At 44.3% G+C, this 21,801-nt stretch overlaps 1 protein-coding gene across 3 annotated transcripts in view; it reads left to right on the top strand.

Moving 5' to 3' along the window:
* The window catches only part of grin3bb (glutamate receptor, ionotropic, N-methyl-D-aspartate 3Bb), a 92,620-nt gene extending 71,370 nt beyond the window's left edge, over nucleotides 1–21,250 (top strand). For all 3 annotated transcript variants that reach the window (XM_072700022.1, XM_072700021.1, XM_023843718.2), the window contains 6 exons: nucleotides 2,537–2,682; nucleotides 3,680–3,795; nucleotides 14,741–14,892; nucleotides 17,624–17,788; nucleotides 19,657–19,724; nucleotides 19,909–21,250. In XM_072700022.1, the coding sequence (XP_072556123.1) occupies nucleotides 2,537–2,682; nucleotides 3,680–3,795; nucleotides 14,741–14,892; nucleotides 17,624–17,788; nucleotides 19,657–19,724; nucleotides 19,909–20,437 (1,176 nt within the window). In that variant the 3' untranslated portion in view covers nucleotides 20,438–21,250. The remainder of the gene's footprint in view (nucleotides 1–2,536; nucleotides 2,683–3,679; nucleotides 3,796–14,740; nucleotides 14,893–17,623; nucleotides 17,789–19,656; nucleotides 19,725–19,908) is intronic.
* The last annotated feature ends 551 nt before the right edge of the window (nucleotides 21,251–21,801 follow it).

Genomic DNA, 21,801 nt, shown 5'->3' with positions numbered 1-21,801 from the left:
ATCCTTCCCTCTGCCCCATCTTGCTCTCCATGACACACAGACACATATGTAGGTGACAGCAAGCTTGGCAGCGAAGAGCAGCCACCTGCAGCAGCACCCAGGGGTCTGGGGGTTAAGCGCCTTGATCAAAGCCCTACGGACATGTGACTGTTCTGCTGAGGCTGGGTTTGAACCAAAAACCTTCCAATCATGGGCCCAGTGGTTTAGCCTGCTGCTGTCTCGATTGTATTTAGGACAGAACTGTCTGATAAATAACCAAATGTAACATCTATCCATACCTGATTGTGGTGAGGAGTTAGAAAGTTAGAAAGTAAAGTAAGCGAGCATATGCATACAGAGTGGAAGTGACATGGGTGCATTGTCAGGGGTGCAGAGGGGGCAAGGAAACCCTGACAGATACAGGGGCCCCTGAATACATAAAATTATATGTAAAAATGTAAAACTCGCCAAAAGTGACATTTTGTCAGGGGGTCTGGAATTTCTAGCAATGCCCCTGCAGAGTGTATAGGGGATGGCTAAGGCTGGTCTTCTAGCAGCTCGTGGGCTGCTCGTCTGAGTCCAGCACCATCTAGAAGCCCTGAGAAGTGCCGGTGTAAGGAGCTGTATCTTAGATTAGTGTTATGATCGAGTTCACCCTTCCTGGGTTTGAGTCAAGACCATATCGCTAACAAATTGAGTCTGAGTCGAGACCGAGTCCAACAGGGGGATAAGTCTGAGATAGAACAGATGACAGAAAAACACCAGTTCAGTTCTGGACCATGTGCCTGAATTTAAAAACCAATCAATTAAAGGCTTAACGAATACTTCAAATTTTATTTGTATAAAACTAACTAAGAAATAACTATTTTCATCTTAGAAGTATATGATTTGTCAAACACAAGTGTAATAGAAACACCTCCACTGCATTCTGTAGTAATTATTAATTTCCCTTGTAACATGACTGTATCCTGTGGAACATATTTGGTTCTGATTTTAGAACCAAAGAATATACATAAAACTTAAATTTCTTTCAATGGGTATTTAACAAACTTTTTATTAAACATTTTGTAATTTTTTTAAAGTACACAATGTAGATAAAGTGCGCACACAGTGTTCAGGGGCAGATATCTATGCTGATTGGTACTCTCCACACTGCAACATTGACAGATTGCTTTGATGAAGCACAAGTGCTGTGAACATTTCATGGCTTAAATGCGCACAATGGGGGTTAAGACTCCTTTGTGCGAAAAATTGCTGGTCTGATTCCTACTCCCAGCAGATCAGCTACACCACCATTAGGCCCTTGAGTAAGACCCTTAAACATAACTACTCCAGGGGTGCTGAACACTAACTGACCCTGCGATCTGCTCCCAAACTTCACTCTCACCTGTGTCTCTGTGGAGCAGGTGGGTGCTGTGAAAAAGAGAATTTCTGGCATAAGGATTATAATTACAACAATCACCCGAATACATGACAAAATTCAGTCCATTCATATGTGGACTCGAGGCTGGACTCCAGTCCATGTCTGAATTCGAGTACCACAGCTCTGCCTTAGATGGACTGCTGGTCCTTTGCAGGGCAAATTGCTTTGCTGACAGCAGTTCAATGGAGATTTATTTCCATACATGTGAGCTGAAACTGCTGTATCTGTCCACAGCATGGATCCCCTGTACATGCAGCTTGATAGATGTGTGCTTCCTTTCTCAGTTAAAAACCTTTCGGGAAAATGAATTGCTGACCGTAAGATGTTTTCTGTCTGTGATTTTGGAGAAGCCCTGTGAAGGACCTGCAGTCCGTCGCACCAGATCCAGATCAGCATGACCTTAAGTGTATAAAAGGCTACTGGAGGAAAAGTTATTCTGTTTACTGATGGTGGTCCAGTGCAGGTTTTTGTGCTCTTGGCCTGAAGCTGTCAGTTCGGGCCCACGGAATGACATGGGAGCCTTGGAGAACTTCTGCATCCTTCTAGTGAAGTTTGAAGGCTTTTTGTGAACCAGTAGCTCCCATGAAAACAGTGTACTGTTCTGTTACCTTATTTACATATAATTGGCAAACAGGAACACTTTTATATTATTTAATGATGCAATTTATTGCAAGCCTGACAGTTACTAACCCATGATCATGAAACTGACATCTGCCACAATGAAAGTTATTTGTCATAAGTGTGAAAAGAGTAACTGGCTAGGTCCTAAATTAATCCATGTGTCCTTCACTAGGGATCTGAAAAACGTCATAAAACGAGCAGAATTTAGGGTATCGAAAAACCCGGCCGCTTGGCTTTGGCATGTGGCTCCGTGGGTTAGGGCTCGGTACTTCCAGTAGAAGGTTGCCGCTCCACACCCTATTTGTTGAGCCCTTAAGCGAAGCTCTTAACCACAATTGATCCTTGGACTGTCTGATCCTCGCTTGTGTCGTTTCTGGATTTCTGCTAAATAAATAAATGTGAAATGGCCATCACTGCATGTGCAGCTTCATATCTGTGTTAAGAATCACAGCCCAGTTTTCCTAACACACAGCATGACTTTGGGACTCATTATAACCCCCCCCCCCTCCTCAGCTTCACCACCCCTCGCATGGGTTCCGCTTCGGAACGGTGAGGGAGAGCAGCGCCGAAGACTACATGAAGAAGAGCTTCCCTGAGATGTACGAGTATATGAGGCGCTTCAACGAGCCAACCACACCGGATGGGGTCTCCACGCTCAAGTAAGCGGGTCCAATTACGAGGCTCTGGCCAATCCAGGTTCTGGGGGGGGGACGTCAGCAGTCTGTGACATAGAAGTCTATAAATATATGCCTATATTTGACAGGGGTAACGGATTGTGTGTTTGCTCTCACACAATTAGCTATATGCTAAATGGCATCTGCCTAAGAAGAGAGTGTAACGCAGGACATTTTAACGGTGGTTACCGAGGCTAAAGCTCAGAAACATAGTGTGGTCTCCCGGCCCCCGGGAAGCTCTGCTCATTCAGAGATATGGCGAGAACCTTGTCATGGCTTCAGAACCATGGCCAAGGCCAGTGGATGGCTGTATGTTTGGGCTTTTCTTTGTTGAAAAGAAAGTGAAATAGAGGCTGGGAAAATGAGATTTTCCAAAATTTTCTGCTGACATTTTTCAGATTTTTCAGTTTTTTTCAACATGTTTTGTACAGGTATCCCTGTGTCTTCTTCAACAGATTGGTTTCTTAGACAATTCTGGAATTTTCTGGATGGTTCCCCTGAGTTCCTTGGATAAACTTTAAAATGGGCAGAATTACAGAAGTATAAGTGGTATTTCATAATAACCTTGAATTAATTCCTGTGGTTAGGAGTGGGGCTGGTAGACCCCTTAGCTCACCACAAAGATGTGTATCAGCAGTGAGCTCCATTCTAAGCATCTCTATGAGTATTAATCCATTATGATTGAAGTGGTCTGCAGCAGAACAGAGGTCAGCAAAGTAATGAAGTAATCTGGTGCCCATGGAACATATTTTTCCATATTTGCCTTACCACTGGCTGTATTTACTTTTGTGATGTTTAATCCTTTCTAAAGTGTTAATTAACTGTCCTTGTTCCTGTAATCAAGCGTAAGTTCCCTCGAGAAATAATACGTGTTATTATCAGCCGAGTTGATGAAGCAGTGACAGATGTGTACTCCACCCGCGAGCCGAAGATGGGGGATTCACGCCGACATCTGACAGACCCTCTCCCCACTGTGTTGAAGGTCAGATCCTCCCCAGCTGGACGCCTTCATCATGGACAAGGCGCTGCTGGACTACGAGGTTTCCATCGATGCTGACTGCAAGCTGCTGACTGTGGGGAAGCCGTTTGCCATCGAAGGTGAGGCCCCACATCTACATATAGGGGTCTCGATTTACACATTATTGCCAACAGAAACAGATGCTACTATCACCTCAATGACAAAATCAATAATAAGTACAGTGAAATAAGACAAATATGAAATTATTGTATAATGAATAATGAAAGGCATATGAAATGAAATGATCAGCTATGGCTCTAACAATGTTTATAGTTTGTATACTCTGCCCATTTTGTGCGCTGGTATCGTGTCTGGTGTGGCCCCTCCCTGTCCTGATTAAGTGGGTATATACTGTATGAATATCACATGGGATTTAGTACATGCATTGTGTACTGTTATTTATGATTGAGTGGGAAGATGAAGATTATTATTTAGAGTACATGATCAGGGTTAGGGTTAGGTTTTAGGGTTAGGCTTAAGGTTTATGGCAGTCATTTAAGTATAAAATTTATGGTTCGGGTTTAAATTAGGGTTTTGGGTTTTTTATCAATCAATTTTATTTTGTTCATTACATTTTTAAGGATTATTTTCCTAGGTGAGGGTTTGTTATTAGGGATTAAAATTTGAGTGTAGGGATAGGGTTTAGAATTAGAGTTAGGCTTTACAAGTTTTAGTTTAGGTTTAGGATTTTGGGTTAGAGTTCACAGTGAGGGTTCCATTTTATTGTTAAGGTCTGAGGTTATTGTTAGGATTTAGGATATAGGATTAGTCAGGCTGTAATAGTACATGCATTTTTTTCGTGTCTCATTTGGTACATCATTTTTGGTTTGGTCCACACAATGAATCAATGAATACATTTATTGACACAGGTGGAACCGAAATTCACAAGTAGATGTTCAACACAGAACACATTATGGTAATTGTGACTGAGTTGGCTACGACTAAGATTGATCACAGTCATAATCAACCATTTGGGAACATTTCGGTTTCGAAATAAATTACACCAGCACTGAACAGAGTAGTTCACAATATCAAAAGTGTCTGTTGGCTGTGTTCTACCAAACTCAAATGTTGCTGGAAACACATCCAACATGCTAACTCATTTCACATGGTATCATCCAAGTGTGCATATGACCGGAGCGAAGCAGAAACTGCATGTGCAAGTTTTTAACTTACATGATGTGGCACGGGTCACACTTACTGTACAATACTGCCCACCATGTTGGCTGCCCTGACTACTCACATGCAACACGGTAGGTGCACATACACACATTATTTACAACAGGTAGCATTAAGCGCTACACATGATATTACGGCACAATACATGACAAACACACAAGTTTATATTGTTTACACCTGATATCGATCCAGCACGCCACCACACAGCCCGATGGGCACTCCCAGTCAAGTACCAGTAACAGAAATTTTAGTACCTAAAGTGCCAAACCAGCATGGATACTTTTTTGGTACTTTGGGGTGGGACTTGAAACCCTTTTTCTTGTGGATTGATTATGCAAATACCCTGCTTCTAAACACAATATGACTGCTGTCTTAGGAAATAAGTTGCGAACTCGGAAAACAACAATAAACAAAGTAAAAAAAAAAAAGTAATACTAATGGATGCATGGACAAACGAAGAGACCCAAACTTAAACTGCGATCTGGTCGAAAGAACAGATGCAAAAAGATCAGGATGGCATGACAAGAAGTAAAGTATTTTGTACAATATACTAGGACAACACGGTATTATTTTTTTGTGATTAAATATTGGACTATTTATGAAACAAAAAGGAAGTTTAACATAAGTTTCTCACAAACACGTCTAAGAGTGATTTAACCAGCAATGATGAAAATGATTGTGTCAGAGAACGCATGCAGCGCTCATGCAAAAGCAACGGAGGTAAATTTTAAGCTGATTATTAAACATATATTAGATAATCCTGAAAAGGAATAATCATTAAAATTGCAAAGCTTGCTACAAAACAAAATTTAAATTCCCTGCACTATATTGTCTATACAGTATGAAGGTATGAAAAAGCCTGATCTTGGTCTCGCTGATTAGCGATGAAAAAAATGCATGTGCATAACATGCGATGCTGGTATTAATATCGCACATGTTCCAGCCCAAAAATACACTACAGCCATTTTTCGAATTCCGTACAAAAATATCCTGCTTCGTGTTGTGATGTCAAAACTGGTAACAGATTTTATTCCAGTGGAAAACAATCACAAAGAAGTAGGCCTGCCGTACTTTTGGTACTTTCTTTAAGTAAAGTGAAATTGATTAATTTTCATTGTTGACACACCACAGCACAATAACAAAATGTGTCCTCTGCATTTAACCCTCATGTGACATTGTGACATAGCAGGGGGCAGCTAATTCAGTGCCTGGGGAGCAGTTCTTGGGGGCGGTACCTTGCTCAGGGTACCTCAATGGTATCTTGCTGGTCAGGGATTCGACCCAGCAGCCTTTCAGTCACAAGTGTGCATATACTGTATGTAAACATAAGCATTTGATAAGCATTTTATATAGTATATTGTATATATAGTGATCAGCTGTACCATTAACATTACTGACAGGTGAAGTGAATAACATTTATCTCATTACAATAGCACATGTCAAGGGTGTCATTATATACTATAGTGAATAGTCAATTCTTGAAGTTGGTGTGTTGGAATCAAGAAAAAATGAACATGTGTGAGGAGCTGAGCAACTTTGACATGGGCCAAATTGTGATGGCTAGACAACTGTGTCAGAGCACCTCCAAAACAGCAGGTCTTGTGGAGTGTTCTCAGTATGCAGTGGTCAGTACCAACCAAAAGTAGTCTAAGGAAGGTTAACCATTAAACCGACGATGAGGTCATGGGCCCCCAAAAATTGCTGAAAAAGTTAAAGGTGGCTATGATAGAAAAGTGTCAGAACACACAGTGCATCGCGACTTGCTGCGTATGGGGCTGCATAGCCGCAGACCAGTCAGACTGCGCATGCTGAGTGTCAGAAAACACAGTGCATCGCAGCTTACTGCGTGCGGGGCTGCACAGCCGCAGACCAGTCAGACTGCGCATGCTGAGTGTCAGAACACACAGTGCATCGCAGCTTACTGCGTGTGGGGCTGCACAGCCGCAGACCAGTCAGACTGCGCATGCTGAGTGTCAGAACACACAGTGCATCGCAGCTTACTGCGTGTGGGGCTGCACAGCCGCAGACCAGTCAGACTGCGCATGCTGAGTGTCAGAACACACAGTGCATCGCGGCTTGCTGCGTGCGGGGCTGCACAGCCGCAGACCAGTCAGACTGCGCATGCTGAGTGTCAGGACACACAGTGCATCGCGGCTTGCTGCGTATGGGGCTGCACAGCCGCAGACCAGTCAGACTGCGCATGCTGAGTGTCAGAACACACAGTGCATCGCGACTTGCTGCGTGCGGGGCTGCACAGCCGCAGACCAGTCAGACTGCGCATGCTGAGTGTCAGAACACACAGTGCATCGCGGCTTACTGCGTGCGGGGCTGCACAGCCGCAGACCAGTCAGACTGCGCATGCTGAGTGTCAGAACACACAGTTCATCGCGGCTTACTGCGTGCGGGGCTGCACAGCCGCAGACCAGTCAGACTGCGCATGCTGAGTGTCAGAACACACAGTGCATCGCGGCTTACTGCGTGCGGGGCTGCACAGCCGCAGACCAGTCAGACTGCGCATGCTGAGTGTCAGAGCACACAGTGCATCGCGGCTTACTGCGTACGGGGCTGCACAGCCGCAGACCAGTCAGACTGCGCATGCTGAGTGTCAGAACACACAGTGCATTGCGGCTTGCTGCGTGTGGGGCTGCACAGCCGCAGACCAGTCAGACTGCGCATGCTGATCACCGAAAGCGCCTACGATGGGCACGTGACCAATCTGAAAAAAACATATACAGTGGTACCTCGGTTCTCGAACTCGCTAGAACTCGAATTTCTTTAAAGTCGAACAAACCAGTTTGACTGAATATCAGAAGTCGAACCGTGAACGCTGACCTAATATAAATTGTACGCACCAGGAAATGACTACAATTACTACAATGCAATTCTTACTTGAATGCCTTCTTCACAGACTGGACGACTAATCAAATAAAGCAGCGCAACATTACAGTAACTAACAATAAAGAAACCACTAACTTACGTGTACTATTAGAGCATTTATGTCATTTATTTAAACTTTATTTTACCAGGTAAATTAACTGAAAACCAGTTCTCACTGCTTTATGTGATATTCAGGAAAAATAGCAGATTATTCATCAGAACTGCCTGGGATACATGCGTGTAGCTAAACTCTTCAGCCAATAAGGGCAAAGGTGTGTCGTCACGGAGGTGGTTCCAGTTTGTGCAGCCGGGTGAGAGGTCGCAATACATCTAACCGTAATTCATTGCGTCAGGATCAGAATGCGTTGCTTTAAGCCAGCGCTATAAGCAAGTTGAACGCACCCAATGACCGGACTGGGGAAACAAACTGAAACTTGGAGTTAATACAGAGGACTAATGACAACAACCAGAAACAGCTGATCACATGGGGTTCCCACACGAGGTTAACGAGGGGGCGTGGCACACGGAAGGAGTGGACGATCTGGGCAGGACATGGGTAATGTTGGGATAAGATCTTTATCGTTTTGGAAGCCATTAAGAAAAAAATGCTCTTCTTGTTTTATCCTGTTCATTTTGTGTTTAAATGCTAAAAAAAATTATTTAGGTGTAATTTTGGGTGGCCGGGAACCAATTAATTGGTTTTCCATTATTTCTTATGGTAAAAATTCGATCAGAACTCGAACTTTTTAGGATTCGATCCGGAGTCCGGAACAGATTAAGTTCGAGAACCGAGGTACCACTGTACTATACAGTATATTATGGGCTCTACATAGATGTTGTGGTATAGTATATTGATACTGTACTGTGTGGTATAGTATCTATATGCTATATGATACAGTATAACATACATACTATTCATTGTTGTATGGACTCTACAGACATGTTTTGCTATAGCATATTCATACTCTACTGTGTGGTAAAATGTATACATGCTACACTGAATAAAAATATAAACGCTGTTGGCTTTGCTCTCATTTTGCAAAAGTTTGAAATAAGATCTTTTTGTCTGCATATCAATAACGTATGTCTTAAATTTTGCAAATAGAAAGCTTTTTTCCCCAGTAATTTTTACATGTATTGATAATCCATCTAGTGCACAGATGGCACACCAGCACAATGATCGATGTGACTACTAGGCAGGTGTTCCTTATTATAGGACAATAAAAGGGAATTCTAAAATGTACCATTTTTGCTGAGCAACATAATGCCCCAGATGTCTCAGGTTTTGTGGAACCGTGCCATTGGCATGCAGAGATCTCCCCTAGCTGCTGCTAGAGTCATAAATGTCAATTTCTCCACCATAAGCTGCCTCCCATGCCAATTTAGAGTTGACAGCATGTCCAACCGCCTCACCATTGCAGACCATGTGACCTGCATACTTGTCACTCATTGAGCATCTTTGGAAGGCCCTGGATTGGCACATATGACACAGTGTTCCAGATCCCACCAATATCAGACAGGTTTACACAGAAGTTGCACAGTAGGACAGCATTCCACATGCAACAGTCAATAACCTAATGAACTATATGCTAAGGAAATGTTGGACTGCAGCAGGCAAATGGTGGTCACTCACATAGAAATATGGATGTACAATTACATGAACTACCTTATTTTTCAGGGTATCTGTAAGAGACCCTAATAAAACCATTTCCGTTGTTGGATTACTACACACACACACACACACACACACACACACGCAGTATCAGTCAAAAGTTTGGTAACACCTACCCATAGAAAGGTTTATTTGTACAATTCTCTACATAAGAACATAAGAAATTTAAAAACGAGAGGAGGCCATTCGGCCCATTAACTTAACTAACAGCTCAGAGTTGTTGGTAGTTGTATGTAGCTACAGACCTGCTCTGTCTAATCTTAGTTAATTACATTTTGTAATGGTAAATTAAGTCATCACTCCTAAGAGATTGTGGGACTTCTGAGTTTAACATTGAAGAATTCTGTGTTAACCTGGACATGGATTCAAACAGGAATTTAGGATTGTTTTTGTTCTCTTCTATTAGTCTGGAGAGATTCACAGACCTGGCAGTCACTAGTGCTTGTCTAGTGGCTCTAGCTTGTGTGAAGCCTGTTTACGTTCACACGTATGATCAGAGTACCAGGGGGCAGGTTTCTTATCTCTATGCTTTATTTTCTTAAGTGGAGCTACAAGATCAAGAGTGCTGCGAAGCGATTTCTGCATGTTCACGGTTACCCAGATGGCCAAAATGGGCAATCACTAGGTAACCAAGCAATGATGGCCAAAATGGGCGATCACTAGGTAACCAAGCAATGATGGCCAAAATGGGCGATCACTAGGTAACCAAGCAATGATGGCCAAAATCAGGTCAGAAAATACAAATTTACCGGTCGATCTACATTCCTACCCTCACTGATGCTCACAAGCTTTGGGTAGATACAAGTGGCAAGAAATGAGTATCCAAGAAATGAGTATCCAGGAAATGAGTATCCTTTGCAGAGTGTCTAGGCTCAGCCTTAGAGAGAGGATGTGGAGCTCAGACATTCGGAAGGAGCTCAAAGTAGAGCCACTGCTGCTCCGCATCAAAAGGAACCAGTTGAGGTGGTTGAGACATCTATCTAGGATGCCTCCTGGACACTTGCATGGGAAGGTGTTTCGGGCATGTCCAACCGGGAAGAGGCCTTGGGGCAGACCCAGGACATGCTGCAGAGATTATAACCCTGCATACATTGTTGCCTCCATGACCCAACCCTGGATAAACTGCAAAAGATGGATGGATGCATGCATGCCTAAATGATATCATAAACATCTTATGAGTCTCACAAGAATTGCCTAGCAACCGCTTCAATCGAACATGCCGCACTTGCTAACTTGTCGATTGCCAAGAGATGGGAACAGGGATGGTTAAAATGATGCTTCATGAACCATTTGCTGGATTTTATTCACTCCACTAGATGGTGCTCTTTGTTTGATTTGGGGCATAGTTTGAACCCTTTTTTGAACAGAGAGCACCATCTAGTGGGGTCAGACATGAGCCACAGCCACCATGCAGTCAGGCATGCACACAGCACAAATACAAGTGATTGTGGTATACAGAGGGACTCTGGAGGCAGCATAGCTACAGACAGCTTACGAAAAGCAAATGTAAGTGAATAGAAAAGGTTGCTTTGTGTTATTATATGATAATTTGTCAAATTGGAGGGGGGCAGTGCTTTAAGGGACAAGTTTCCCAAAAGCACTGTAGCTCAAACATCATCAGGTAGTGCTTCCTTTATGAGTATTTATGAGTCTTCCTCTGCCGTCCTGCATTTCAGAATTTCGAGTGCGTGCCCTGCAACTTGGTGTGTCTACCTGCAGCACGTAAGCACAAGAAAGCACAACCTGGAAGCAGAAGTATCTTTATTTTGCCCCCAAAAATTGATTCTGGTGAAATATACTGAAGCATTGTGTCGCAACTTTGATAATCGATTCGTTACAATGCATAAATGTATCTTTACACTCCTAATATGCTTTATATGGTTTCCTACGCCATGTAATATTTACACGATTTACTGCACCATTTAGTATGTGTACACTATGTCAGAAATTAAAGGATGTATGCACTCTACCACTTCATATAGTATTTTTACATTATGCCTTATCATGCAGTATGTATATTCTATACCACTCCGTATACAATGCATACATTGCAGTATTCTGTATATCGCATGTGTGGTTGAGTTGCAAGAGAAATACTTATCTGGCAAAATTCATGCCTCTTTCATGTCCTCCTGATATCAAGGCACTATAGTACCTTCTCCCCCTGCTCTGACCAGGGCCCAGGCTCATCTGACAGTGGGGGGAGTATTTTTCTTTCTGCTGTGCCATTCTTGCCTCCTGTTATATATGCATATTTCATAAATTCATATTTTACTGCATTTCAAAGGATGCAAAGCAAGGTTCCAGTGGCGATATCTGCCAGAAAACACTGTGAACAAGCACGCTGTGCTGTACTATGGTGGTGTTGCTGGGACACTCTTCTGGGCAGCAGTGCTCTCATAAGTATAGCACTTTGTCTGCACACATGCCACTGCACTTCTTTGCCATTCAGGACACTATGGAGTGCATACCTGTTTTTACTGGTAAATATTCTGCAGATTGTGGAGGATTTAATAGCCACAGATAAGAGTACGCTTTATTCATAACTACGTCCTTATCAACACAAGCTACCCGCGGATCTTCCTGGTGGAAAACCGTCCCGTTGTGGTTTTATGGCACACGCTGCAGTTTATGAGCACTTGAGAGATGTGCTCCATTAAGATTATTACAGTGTTCCAGAGCTTACTCTTCCATTAAGCTTTTCAAATCAAAGATTAAGCTCGTCCCACCAGGCTGAGGAGAAATATGGTGGCTGTTTTCTAACCCAAACCAGGGAGTGGTGTGTGTGCGTGCGTGTGTGTGTGTGTGTGTGTGTGTAATTTGTGTCACCCTATCTGAAGGAGTGTGCTGGTGTCAGAGGGCTTCATGCATCTGTCAGCCTGACTGGGGACAACTGACAGACGGTGGCAAGGCCACAGAGAACTGCTGGAGTTGGGGGAGGGAACAAAGACTAAGATTTATGCCTGTCTTCTCCAGGAGAAGAAAAACAAAAAGTCTCTATGACATTAGTTTATGTCCCATGTTAACCCAGCAGACAAAACTAATTAGTCATTCATCAAAAAAAGTGAATTGAATTAATGATGTTACACCGCAGAGGCTCTGTGATTTCACTGTGAATTTGCTGAACATTATTCAGCTTTTGTTAAGCTTTTCCACATTCATTACTTGTCTCTTCCTGCCTTTGTTATGGCTCTTTTCGAATGGAAGACCAGAGTTAATTCCATTGGGATTACACTCCGAAGCGGTCTTGTCCTTTTAAAGTCTACAATTTAGTGTAACACCTTAAACAACTTTATTGTACACAGCTCAATTTATGACATGTTAATTATAAACATTTGTATTAAATATGACTCACATTGCTTAAATATCACGACACGCTGCAGGGGCGTAGATTTGGGTATAGACAGTGGGGACGTGACCCTACCAGTACTACCAGTACAGAGCACTCTATGGGGGCAGAGGGTTCGGGGCTGATTTTGTCAAAACCAAACCTATGACCTTGACTGGCTGAAATCCAACAAATAGCCCATCTTCTTTGCACTTTTGCATTTATATGATTGCTAATCCTGATCACTTTCTGTGCCTCATGGAGTATGAGTGTATATATTATGGTATAAGATTATTCCATCTATCGTCTCATAGCTTATCATGGTCAGGTTCAGAGGGGCCTAGAGTCTGTCTCAGGCAGCTAGGCTTAAGCCTAACAGCAACCCTTGCCCAACCCATACTCTAACTCCTACCCTAACCTTTGAATTAAATCTAATAGCACATCTACTTCAAATCCAATCCTTATTCTGAATGCCAAACTTAAGCATAATCCTTAACCATAAAACCATATCTGAACCTTGCCCTCGCTTTACTCTAATGCCAAACCTAACTCATGACTCATGACATGCATACAGGGCAGACACCATGGGTAATTTAGAGGTGTCAGTTAGGCTAACTGCGTGTCTTTGGAGTTTTGGAGGAAACTGGAGTAGAGGTGGGACTGGAAGCCCAAACCCTGGGGGTGCAAATGGTTTTGGGAACACTCCACTGCTGTGTAGTGATAGGAAAGGAAAGCACAGTTTCAACACTTGATGCCATTAGCGTGGTAACTCAAAAAATATTTGAAGTATCTTTCTCAAACTTTGCAGACACTGCATGGATCAATGACGGGAACTGATCAAATTTTGACAAATCACTCCAAAACTGAAGCAATGCTGCTTAGTGGCAGCGAAGGGAAGGGTGACTGTAGACAACACATGAACTGTGAATGTAATAAGGTATAAGTATTTAATGGATCTTATTACTGATTCAAAAAAACATTCTGTGGATGAATAACAACATCTAATTTCATGGGGCAGCAAAGGAAAGAAACAGCGGCTGCAGAAGACACTTCGTTTTTTGAACACAGTAACTCTAAAAGTATTTTATGGATCATTTTCAAGCTTTGCAGTCACATGGGTGGGAAGATCTGGAACTCATCAAATTCTGAGTCAGATGGCATCAAAACTGAAGCAGCACTGCATAGTGATATTGAAAGAAAAGGGCAGTTTTCAAATTCTAGATTCCTTTAGTTTGATAACTCAGAAAGTATCTGTAAAATCTTTTACAAACTTTGCAGACACATTGTATTGATGAAGATCTGAATCTGTTCAAATTTTGAGACAAAATTAAAGCAACAGCACTTGTACTTGTATGAGTGTCTGTTTGACATTAGTTACCAGTAGTAACCACTGCTGTGTCTGTTGCAGCTCTAACTATAATATCACTGAAAACCTTGGTCATAATGCAAATGAGAAAGTAAGAAATAGAATATAAATATTTACACATATAAAGAATATAAGTAATATAAATGACATTTTAAGACAGGACATTAAGACACTGAAGACAGAGAAATACAGTTAACCATCGAGTTAGTGGGGAAATATTGTGATAATTGACATATAAAAGAAATGTGCAATAAATGAATAGATGTAGTTTCAGAGTTGTACATCACATCTAGGACTTGGAACATTCAGGTAAAAACACATTTACTGGCTTTCACATTTCCAGCTGACCCATCCAGTAATTGTAGAGGTTGGGGGTGTGGAAGGAGTCAGGATTAGGTGGAGGGAGGGATTGTCTGTAGAATGCAATGTTGTTCTTCCAAAAGCATCATTTCTAGTTCTACATTGATGTGCATTTTCTGTAGAAGTTGTTTTGCATTACATGCCTCTGTTCCTTATAGATCACTTGCTATAACTTTTTCATTGACCTGCTTGAATACCCAGGTACTGTATATTGTCTGAAAGTTCTGGTCATTCCTGCCACAGGCTACGGGATTGGACTGCCGCAGAACTCCCCCCTTACCTCCAACGTGTCGGAATACATCAGCCGCTACAAGTCAGATGGCTACATGGACATGTTGCATGACAAATGGTACAAGGTGGTCCCCTGTGGGAAAAGGGTCTTTGCCGTCACAGAGGTGAGATCCTCGGAGCAGCAACCTCAAGGGTAACCCGAACCGGCAATTGCAGGACACCTTCATCTCTGTGAAAAGCCCCACGGATATGATGGTGGAGGCACTGCATGACACATGGAGCAGGTCGGGAAGGAGAGGCTTATCTGGGGTGGTGGTGGGGCAGGGACAGGGTCAACAAGGCACAGACTATTTTTATGCAGATCTCTATTCTGTGGCTATTGTGGCTATTTCATAAGGGATGAAAATAACAGGGGCGCTGCCCATATCAGGGACTGGATGCAAGCTGCCATCTAGGTTACTTGGAGCAAAACGAAACAGAATACAGCAATGCAATACAGCAATTCACAGGGGCAGGCAAAACAGATCAGTACACAAGATCAACAGTCAGCTGATCCCCAAATGGGCCATCAATCGTGCTCACCCTCCCATTCTCCAGCACTGCCTGCAGTGTCTTTTAAGTCAAACCTAATGTTCTACTCTAGAACTTTTGAAAACTCATTCCTAGGTAACCTTTGTGAAGGCTGAGAATACAAAGAGGGGGATTACGTCAATTTTACTTCAGAGGATACTGGCTTCCACAGGTCTCTCTGGTTATTATCCAACAGTGGAGGTTTAAAGCACTATTGTTTTTGATTTGCTATTATTTTTAGGAAATGATCCATTAGCATTAACATTAAGAAAGACTGTTGCTCTCATTACTTTTTTCTGTTACTCCATGCTGCTCTGTTTGAACTGATATGAGCATCAGATCTAACTTTCACTAACCAAAAAGCTGGAGTGAGTGCTGAAGGGTATATAAAGCACCACATCTCCAGACTGAGCCCTGACTCACTCCAACTCGCTGCCAGGACCCCGCTTCCTGGCCAATGTTCTGCGTTCTCCTGCAGATAATTGGTGTCATAATCTAATCAACCAACGTGGGCTGGTTGCTCTCCTGACGGCTTTGTCCCTCGTGATTCTCCAGCCAAGGTGATGCTTGTGTAGTTGCTTGGTGGCTCTGCAATCATTCAGACCCCATGACCCAACAGATGAGTTTATATGAAAGTATTAGGAAGACTCTGGCAGGTCTGGGAACAGATGCCGTCCTGTGGTAAAATCATGGGAACATCAGAGACCAACAAGTGATTTTGCCATCTGTGCAAAGTGACTCCCAGCATCTTCATCATTAAATCATCTTTGTGTTTCTTGCCAGGAATTCCAATCACCTATGCTAATGTTTATTTCACGCAAGGCTGTCCCATCTGTGAGCTTCAAGGAGAAGCTTAGAAAATAAGATGATGTGGGCTTCACTCACAGGAGCTACGCGGGAAGAAACTTCAGCTTCCTCAAGTTTTTTTTCCCACTTATTGGCCAGAACCAGATGAAAATAAGTAACTATTGTAAAAGCCTGGGAAGCTCAACACAGATTCTAGGTAGAACAATGTGAACTAAAAATGAAAACCTTGATTTCTTGACAGGAAAAGGGGTCAGTGAAGCATTAAATAGCTTTAATCATCCGTGACAGAACTTGGAGGAGTAAATCTGTAGCTATAATATCCCTATGCCCCTTGCGATATATAGGTTAGAGAACGATGAAAGACATCAGCCTGGCAATTTTTTGTTACACTTAAAAAAACTGAGTCTGTTCTAAAAAGATTATTCCTAATTTAAATTTTAAATCCTTTTACTCATATAATATCGCAGGCTAGAAGAGGGCCTCGAGGGTGGGGGGCGAGATGCCTGGAGCTTTAAATGGTGTGGGGTGGACAACTGCAAGCCAGTCAACAGGCTCTTGTGGGGGCCTGATGGGTTGGGTGCTGGCCAGTAGGGAGTGCCGTATATCACATGAGGGGGGGCTTGCAGGCCTGTCGACACCCTTGGCAATACTTCCTGGAGCCAGCCCAGGATTAAATGGAGATGATTTCTGTGAATGGCGAGCTCAGCTTCCGGATCCTGACACGGGGCAGAGTCAGCACTTCCGGAACAATCCGCCTGCACGCCCGGCCACCAAGCCCCAGTGATGACCTTTTTTGTTGACGTTTTAACACCAACTCCCTCTGAGTGCATCAGCAGAGTTCGGACCCACTGTGTTTGCCCCGGCAAAGGTCAGGTTGGTCCTCAGAATGGCTGAATTCATTTCAGTCACCAAAAAATATGCACTAAATGGACTTGGATCATGAGTAATCCTAGTGGATGTTGAGTAAAAAACCTTTGCTGCAGATAGTCATTTCTAGACATTTTCCAAATACATTTGACATATCATGAGAAGTTCCCTTCTCCAAGTCAGACTGCAGTCATGTGACTCTGTGACCGTGAAGAAAGGATCGTCTCTGTCCGTGGCAGAGATTTCAGTTTTTGGTTTTGAAAATCTCCTTTTGAATTTGTTAGATTTAGTCAGCAGGATTCCTTGTCCCTACCCAGCAAAGCCGCACCAAGCCAAGCCATGAAAGATTCATCAGAAATTTCAGGACTCCACCAACAGAGAACCAGTGTTTGTGTGAGCAAGCCTACACTGCCCCCTAGAGCTTAAAATGGAGAACTGACTTTGGATAGCTGGATCTCTGCTGTGAGATTATGGAGGGGATGGGTTAGCTAAGCCTCTGAGGAGTGCAGAGTGGGGAACAGTCTCCTGCTTCACCTTTTGACTGTGAAGTTCCGACCAGTGTCTTCCTGAGCAGTGTACAGGCCTGTGTGTCCATGTTGAGGCCCCTGTCTCCCTCCCCTCACCCTCTGTCTCCCTCTCCTGGCCCGGCAGACCCTGCAGATGGGCATACAGCACTTTTCCGGGCTGTTCGTGCTGCTGTGCCTGGGTGTGGCGGGGGCACTGCTCACGCTGGCCGGGGAGCACGCCTTCTACCGCCTCGTCTTGCCCCACATCCGCCGCCGGCAGAAGTTCAAGTACTGGCTTCACACCAGCCAGGTGAATTGGGGCATTTCCGGGGAGATCCCAGCACCGCTTCACATCTGTCTGCGCATCCATCTGCATTGAAGGCCTCCGCGGGGCTTTCTGGGCAGCCGGCTACCCACTCTCTGCATTTAGAGAACTCCTTACCCATAATGCACCGGGGTCCTTGTGAACCTGAAAGTCTTTAATAACTGTATCAGGTAAAATCCTGTTACTCGCTGCAGCATGTGAAGCACAGGCCATACCCCGGCCTGTCAGGCTGACTAATGGAATTCCATAACTTACATTATGGAGGTAATCATATTAAAAGGAAAAGCTACCTTATATAAAACATGATATAGAGGGCTACAATTTTGGATGACTACAGTATAGCCTGAACAAGTTAGCAAATGTACCCTAATAAAGGTTTAATGGAGGTACCAGGCCACTCCACACAGCTTAAGACGAGGGCAGTTATTGGAGTTATTTCTGGGTGTTGAACAGGCCAACAATTAAATATGAACATTCCCAACAAGAGGGAGGTGTGGAGGCTCAGTGGGTAACAGCACAGCCCCCCACCTCCACTGTGCGTGTGGGGTTAGCATGGTCTCCCATGTCACGTTCCTGAACTAATTCTCTGGCAGCTCCCCTGGAGGTGTTGTTGAGTATTACAAAAACAAGACCTGAAAATATATTATTTGCTTCATAATGACAGATAAGATGACTGAAACACTGCATTCACACATGGTTAGTAATGACAACTAACACATGTATTATGACACTAAATTAGTGCAAGAACACTGTAAATTTAATTTTAATATAGAATCCTAACCCTTTTCATACTTTTACTGCTGACAGCATGATGTTAAATTTTATCTTTGACATATTTTCCTTAATCTTAAATTTTTAGGCTTGTGGCAGCCATATTGTTCAAGGTGTCTATAATATCTGTTATATTTTACATCACAGATCCTCCAAAGAATTATTTACTGTCAGACTTCCATTGAGTGATCAGTTTGGAGATGTGTGCAGGTTTGGTAACTTTCTTCAAAAGGCATTGTAACAAAAACCCTGAAAGTTATGATGTTTATATTGCGAAAAACTTTTTTTTACAAATGTGTGCCAAGAAACACAAGAATTAAGATGAAAATGTTGGAATCCATTGTAGTTTTTTTAAGTTAAAAAATGGTAAAATGGTGGCAGATACTTATGGTCCTGGAGGAAATGAGTCACTTTCTTCAGCGTCCGTCCCAATGCCTCCGCTAATCTTCAGAAATTACCAGCTGATTTATGGCATTAGGATCGGTACCAAGGGCAGATTAGAACCATGGTAGTAAAGGTGGTGAATTTCAACAAACAATATAAAGCGACAGACACTAAAGCAGGCAGGATGATGGCAAGGTGGGCAAGTCTGGGATGGACCAGTGAAGAGTGGAATGCAGGTACAGAAACACCACAGACCGTGCAAAGAAAACACGGACACACTATTATGGGACAGCGACAACATTTTAATGCTAGAATCATAACTCAGAATCAGAGAGCTTTAGATCTGCATTGTTCACACTCATGTCAGACAGCACCAATGGGACCCACTGGCCAGCAAAACGGCACAATTTTCTTACCTGCATTTCCTGTCATACCCACAGTGGTTCTAAAATCAGACTATAGTTTGCAGTTCTATCCAGCACACCTGTGCTCACCCATTTGAGCACATAGGGCGCCACCTGCTGTTTAGTCCAGCAAACTGCAAGCAAAACCTTTTCAGCCTCCCTGAACTACACACATTCCCTGGGCAGGATTACTAGCAAGAGGGAAAATTAATTTTTAGGATGGTGTCGCTTCAGAAAATTAGAAGAGGAGAATTTAGCTTCTGGTTGATGTCAGCATTTCCTTCTGTCTTTCAGAAAATCCACAGAGCATTAAACATGACCTATGAGGATGTGAAGAGGCAGCGGGCCAATGCAGAAAAGAGGTATCGGCTCTGCAAAGTACCATCCAGCTAATTACCTTGCCAGCTGTGCCAGCCAAGCCGCTCTATCTCCCAGACTTTTATGGCGTTTTACACTAGTTTTGCGTTAGAACAAACTCTTGACTGCATTAATTTCATTCCGCTCACACCTCACAAGGTTGCCTTTTGCTCCTCTGTCTTTTCCCAGCTGTAACATACAGAAGGCACAGCCCTCGCCTCCTGCCCCACCTGCACCACCAACAGATGGTGCCACCGCCACCACAATCACGAGCACCAGCGCCACCAAATGGAACAATGAATACAGCAAGGCCTTACGGGAGCCTAAGGATAACAAGCGGGTTCACTTCAACCTGGAGACCCTCAATAGCCGCCGTCTCCAGGCACAAGCCACGCCTGAGGTGCGAGGAACCGGCGGGACCAGCAGGGGGACGCTGACCTTGCCTGTGTGTGAGAATGGGGGGCCCGGGCTGAGCCTGCTGCCACCCTCGGCCTCCTCATCCTCAGGCCCGCTACCCCAGGACGACGAGCTGCAGCAGCTGCAGGAGCAGATCGAGGAGATGAGGGGCCAACTGAGAGCAGCCCTGGCCCGGAGGGCTGAGCTGCAGACCTCACTGGCGCAAGAGAGGGTGGCCCAAGCCACAGCAGTGACGCAACCCCCCCCTGCCAGGCTCCTGGCTATGCGCGTCCCTCCCACCAAAGAGAATGGCAAGAGGTGATGGTGAAGAGGTTAGGGCTCCCGCAGGCCGCAGCTTGAGAGCTCAGCTGGGCCATGAAGACCCTGCGGCATGCCAGAGATGGACCCCCATCTCCATCTGGCAGGATCCGCCCTGGACGCTTGCCTGGGACGCTGGTGCCCCAGTCACTCACTGACTCTCTCCATACTATCCAGGGCCCCAGAGAGGAGAGATGAGGCAGAGCAAAGCACTTTCTGGAAGAACATGAGCCCCTGGTCTGCGCCGGTCGACAGTCCCGCTTCAGGATGGGCTACCACACTCACACGCTTCACTCCTCGGACTCAAACCATGGAGGCAGACACAAATACAGACCCCAGACTCCCCAGACTGGTGAAAACAGAGATGCAGCGGCGAGCCGCTGTAATCTGATGGATGGAGGGTCAGGGTCGTGCCGGGGATCAGCTGCGAGAGATAAGTCTCTGCCTGACCATGTGCAGATGGCCCACACTTATGCAAGCTCACAACAGCAGCCCGGGGTCTGGACTCCTGAGGAGCCGTGAGCTCAGAGACCTGGAGCATCTTTTTAAGGTGTCATTGTTTCATACTCCAGTATGGACTGGTGATGTTCTCTGGCTTTGACTCCTCCCCCCCCCCCCCCAATAAACATTGTCTTATTGAAGTATGATCAATTGGAAATTCTCGCTGTATTCATCCACAGTGCAATGTCTGAAGACAAAAGATAGAGACAAAGAAGGGAAGAAAAAGGGGGGAGTGGAGGAAAGAGGAGCAGAGAGGGTAGTGGAGAAGGAAAATGGGGGGGGCAGGGGAGTGGACAGGGCAAAGGAGGAGCAGAGAGGTGAGTGGGGAGGAGAAAGGGGGAGCAGAGGGGAAAAAGGAGCAGAGACGGGAGTGGGGATATGAAAGGGCTGGAGAGGGGGGAAAGGGGGAACAGAGGGGAGTGGAGAGGGAAAGGAAGAGTAGGGGGGAAAGGGGAAGGGAGTGGAAGGAAAAGGGGGGGAGACGGGAGTGGAGAAGGAAAAGGGGGAGCAGAGAAGGGAGTGGAGAGGGGGAGTGGAGAGGGGGAACAGAGAGGGCAGTGGAGAGGGGAGAAAGGGGGAGCAGGGAGTGGAGAGGGGAAAGGGAGGCAGAGAGTGGCAGAAGAGAAATAGGGGAAGGAGGAGCAGAGAGGGGAATGGGAGCCAGGGGGTAGTGATGTTGCAAATTTACACCAAATACAGTGGTGGGCAAGGTTCTGTTAATCCACTAACCACTTTTTCATTAGAGGACTAGCATTTCTGCCAACTTTAAAACCATTAAGTGTACCAATTAGCTTCTGCTAAATTTAGTTCCCCTAAATGTAAATCTGCTGACATTTTTTTGCAGGTAAAGTGAATAAAGTTTAACGG

The sequence above is a fragment of the Paramormyrops kingsleyae genome, chromosome 15, assembly GCF_048594095.1.
Source record: "Paramormyrops kingsleyae isolate MSU_618 chromosome 15, PKINGS_0.4, whole genome shotgun sequence".
NCBI classification, from domain to species: domain Eukaryota; kingdom Metazoa; phylum Chordata; class Actinopteri; order Osteoglossiformes; family Mormyridae; genus Paramormyrops; species Paramormyrops kingsleyae.
The sequence above is the reverse complement of the archived record's forward strand: the minus strand, read 5'-3'. Positions and strand labels throughout refer to the sequence as shown.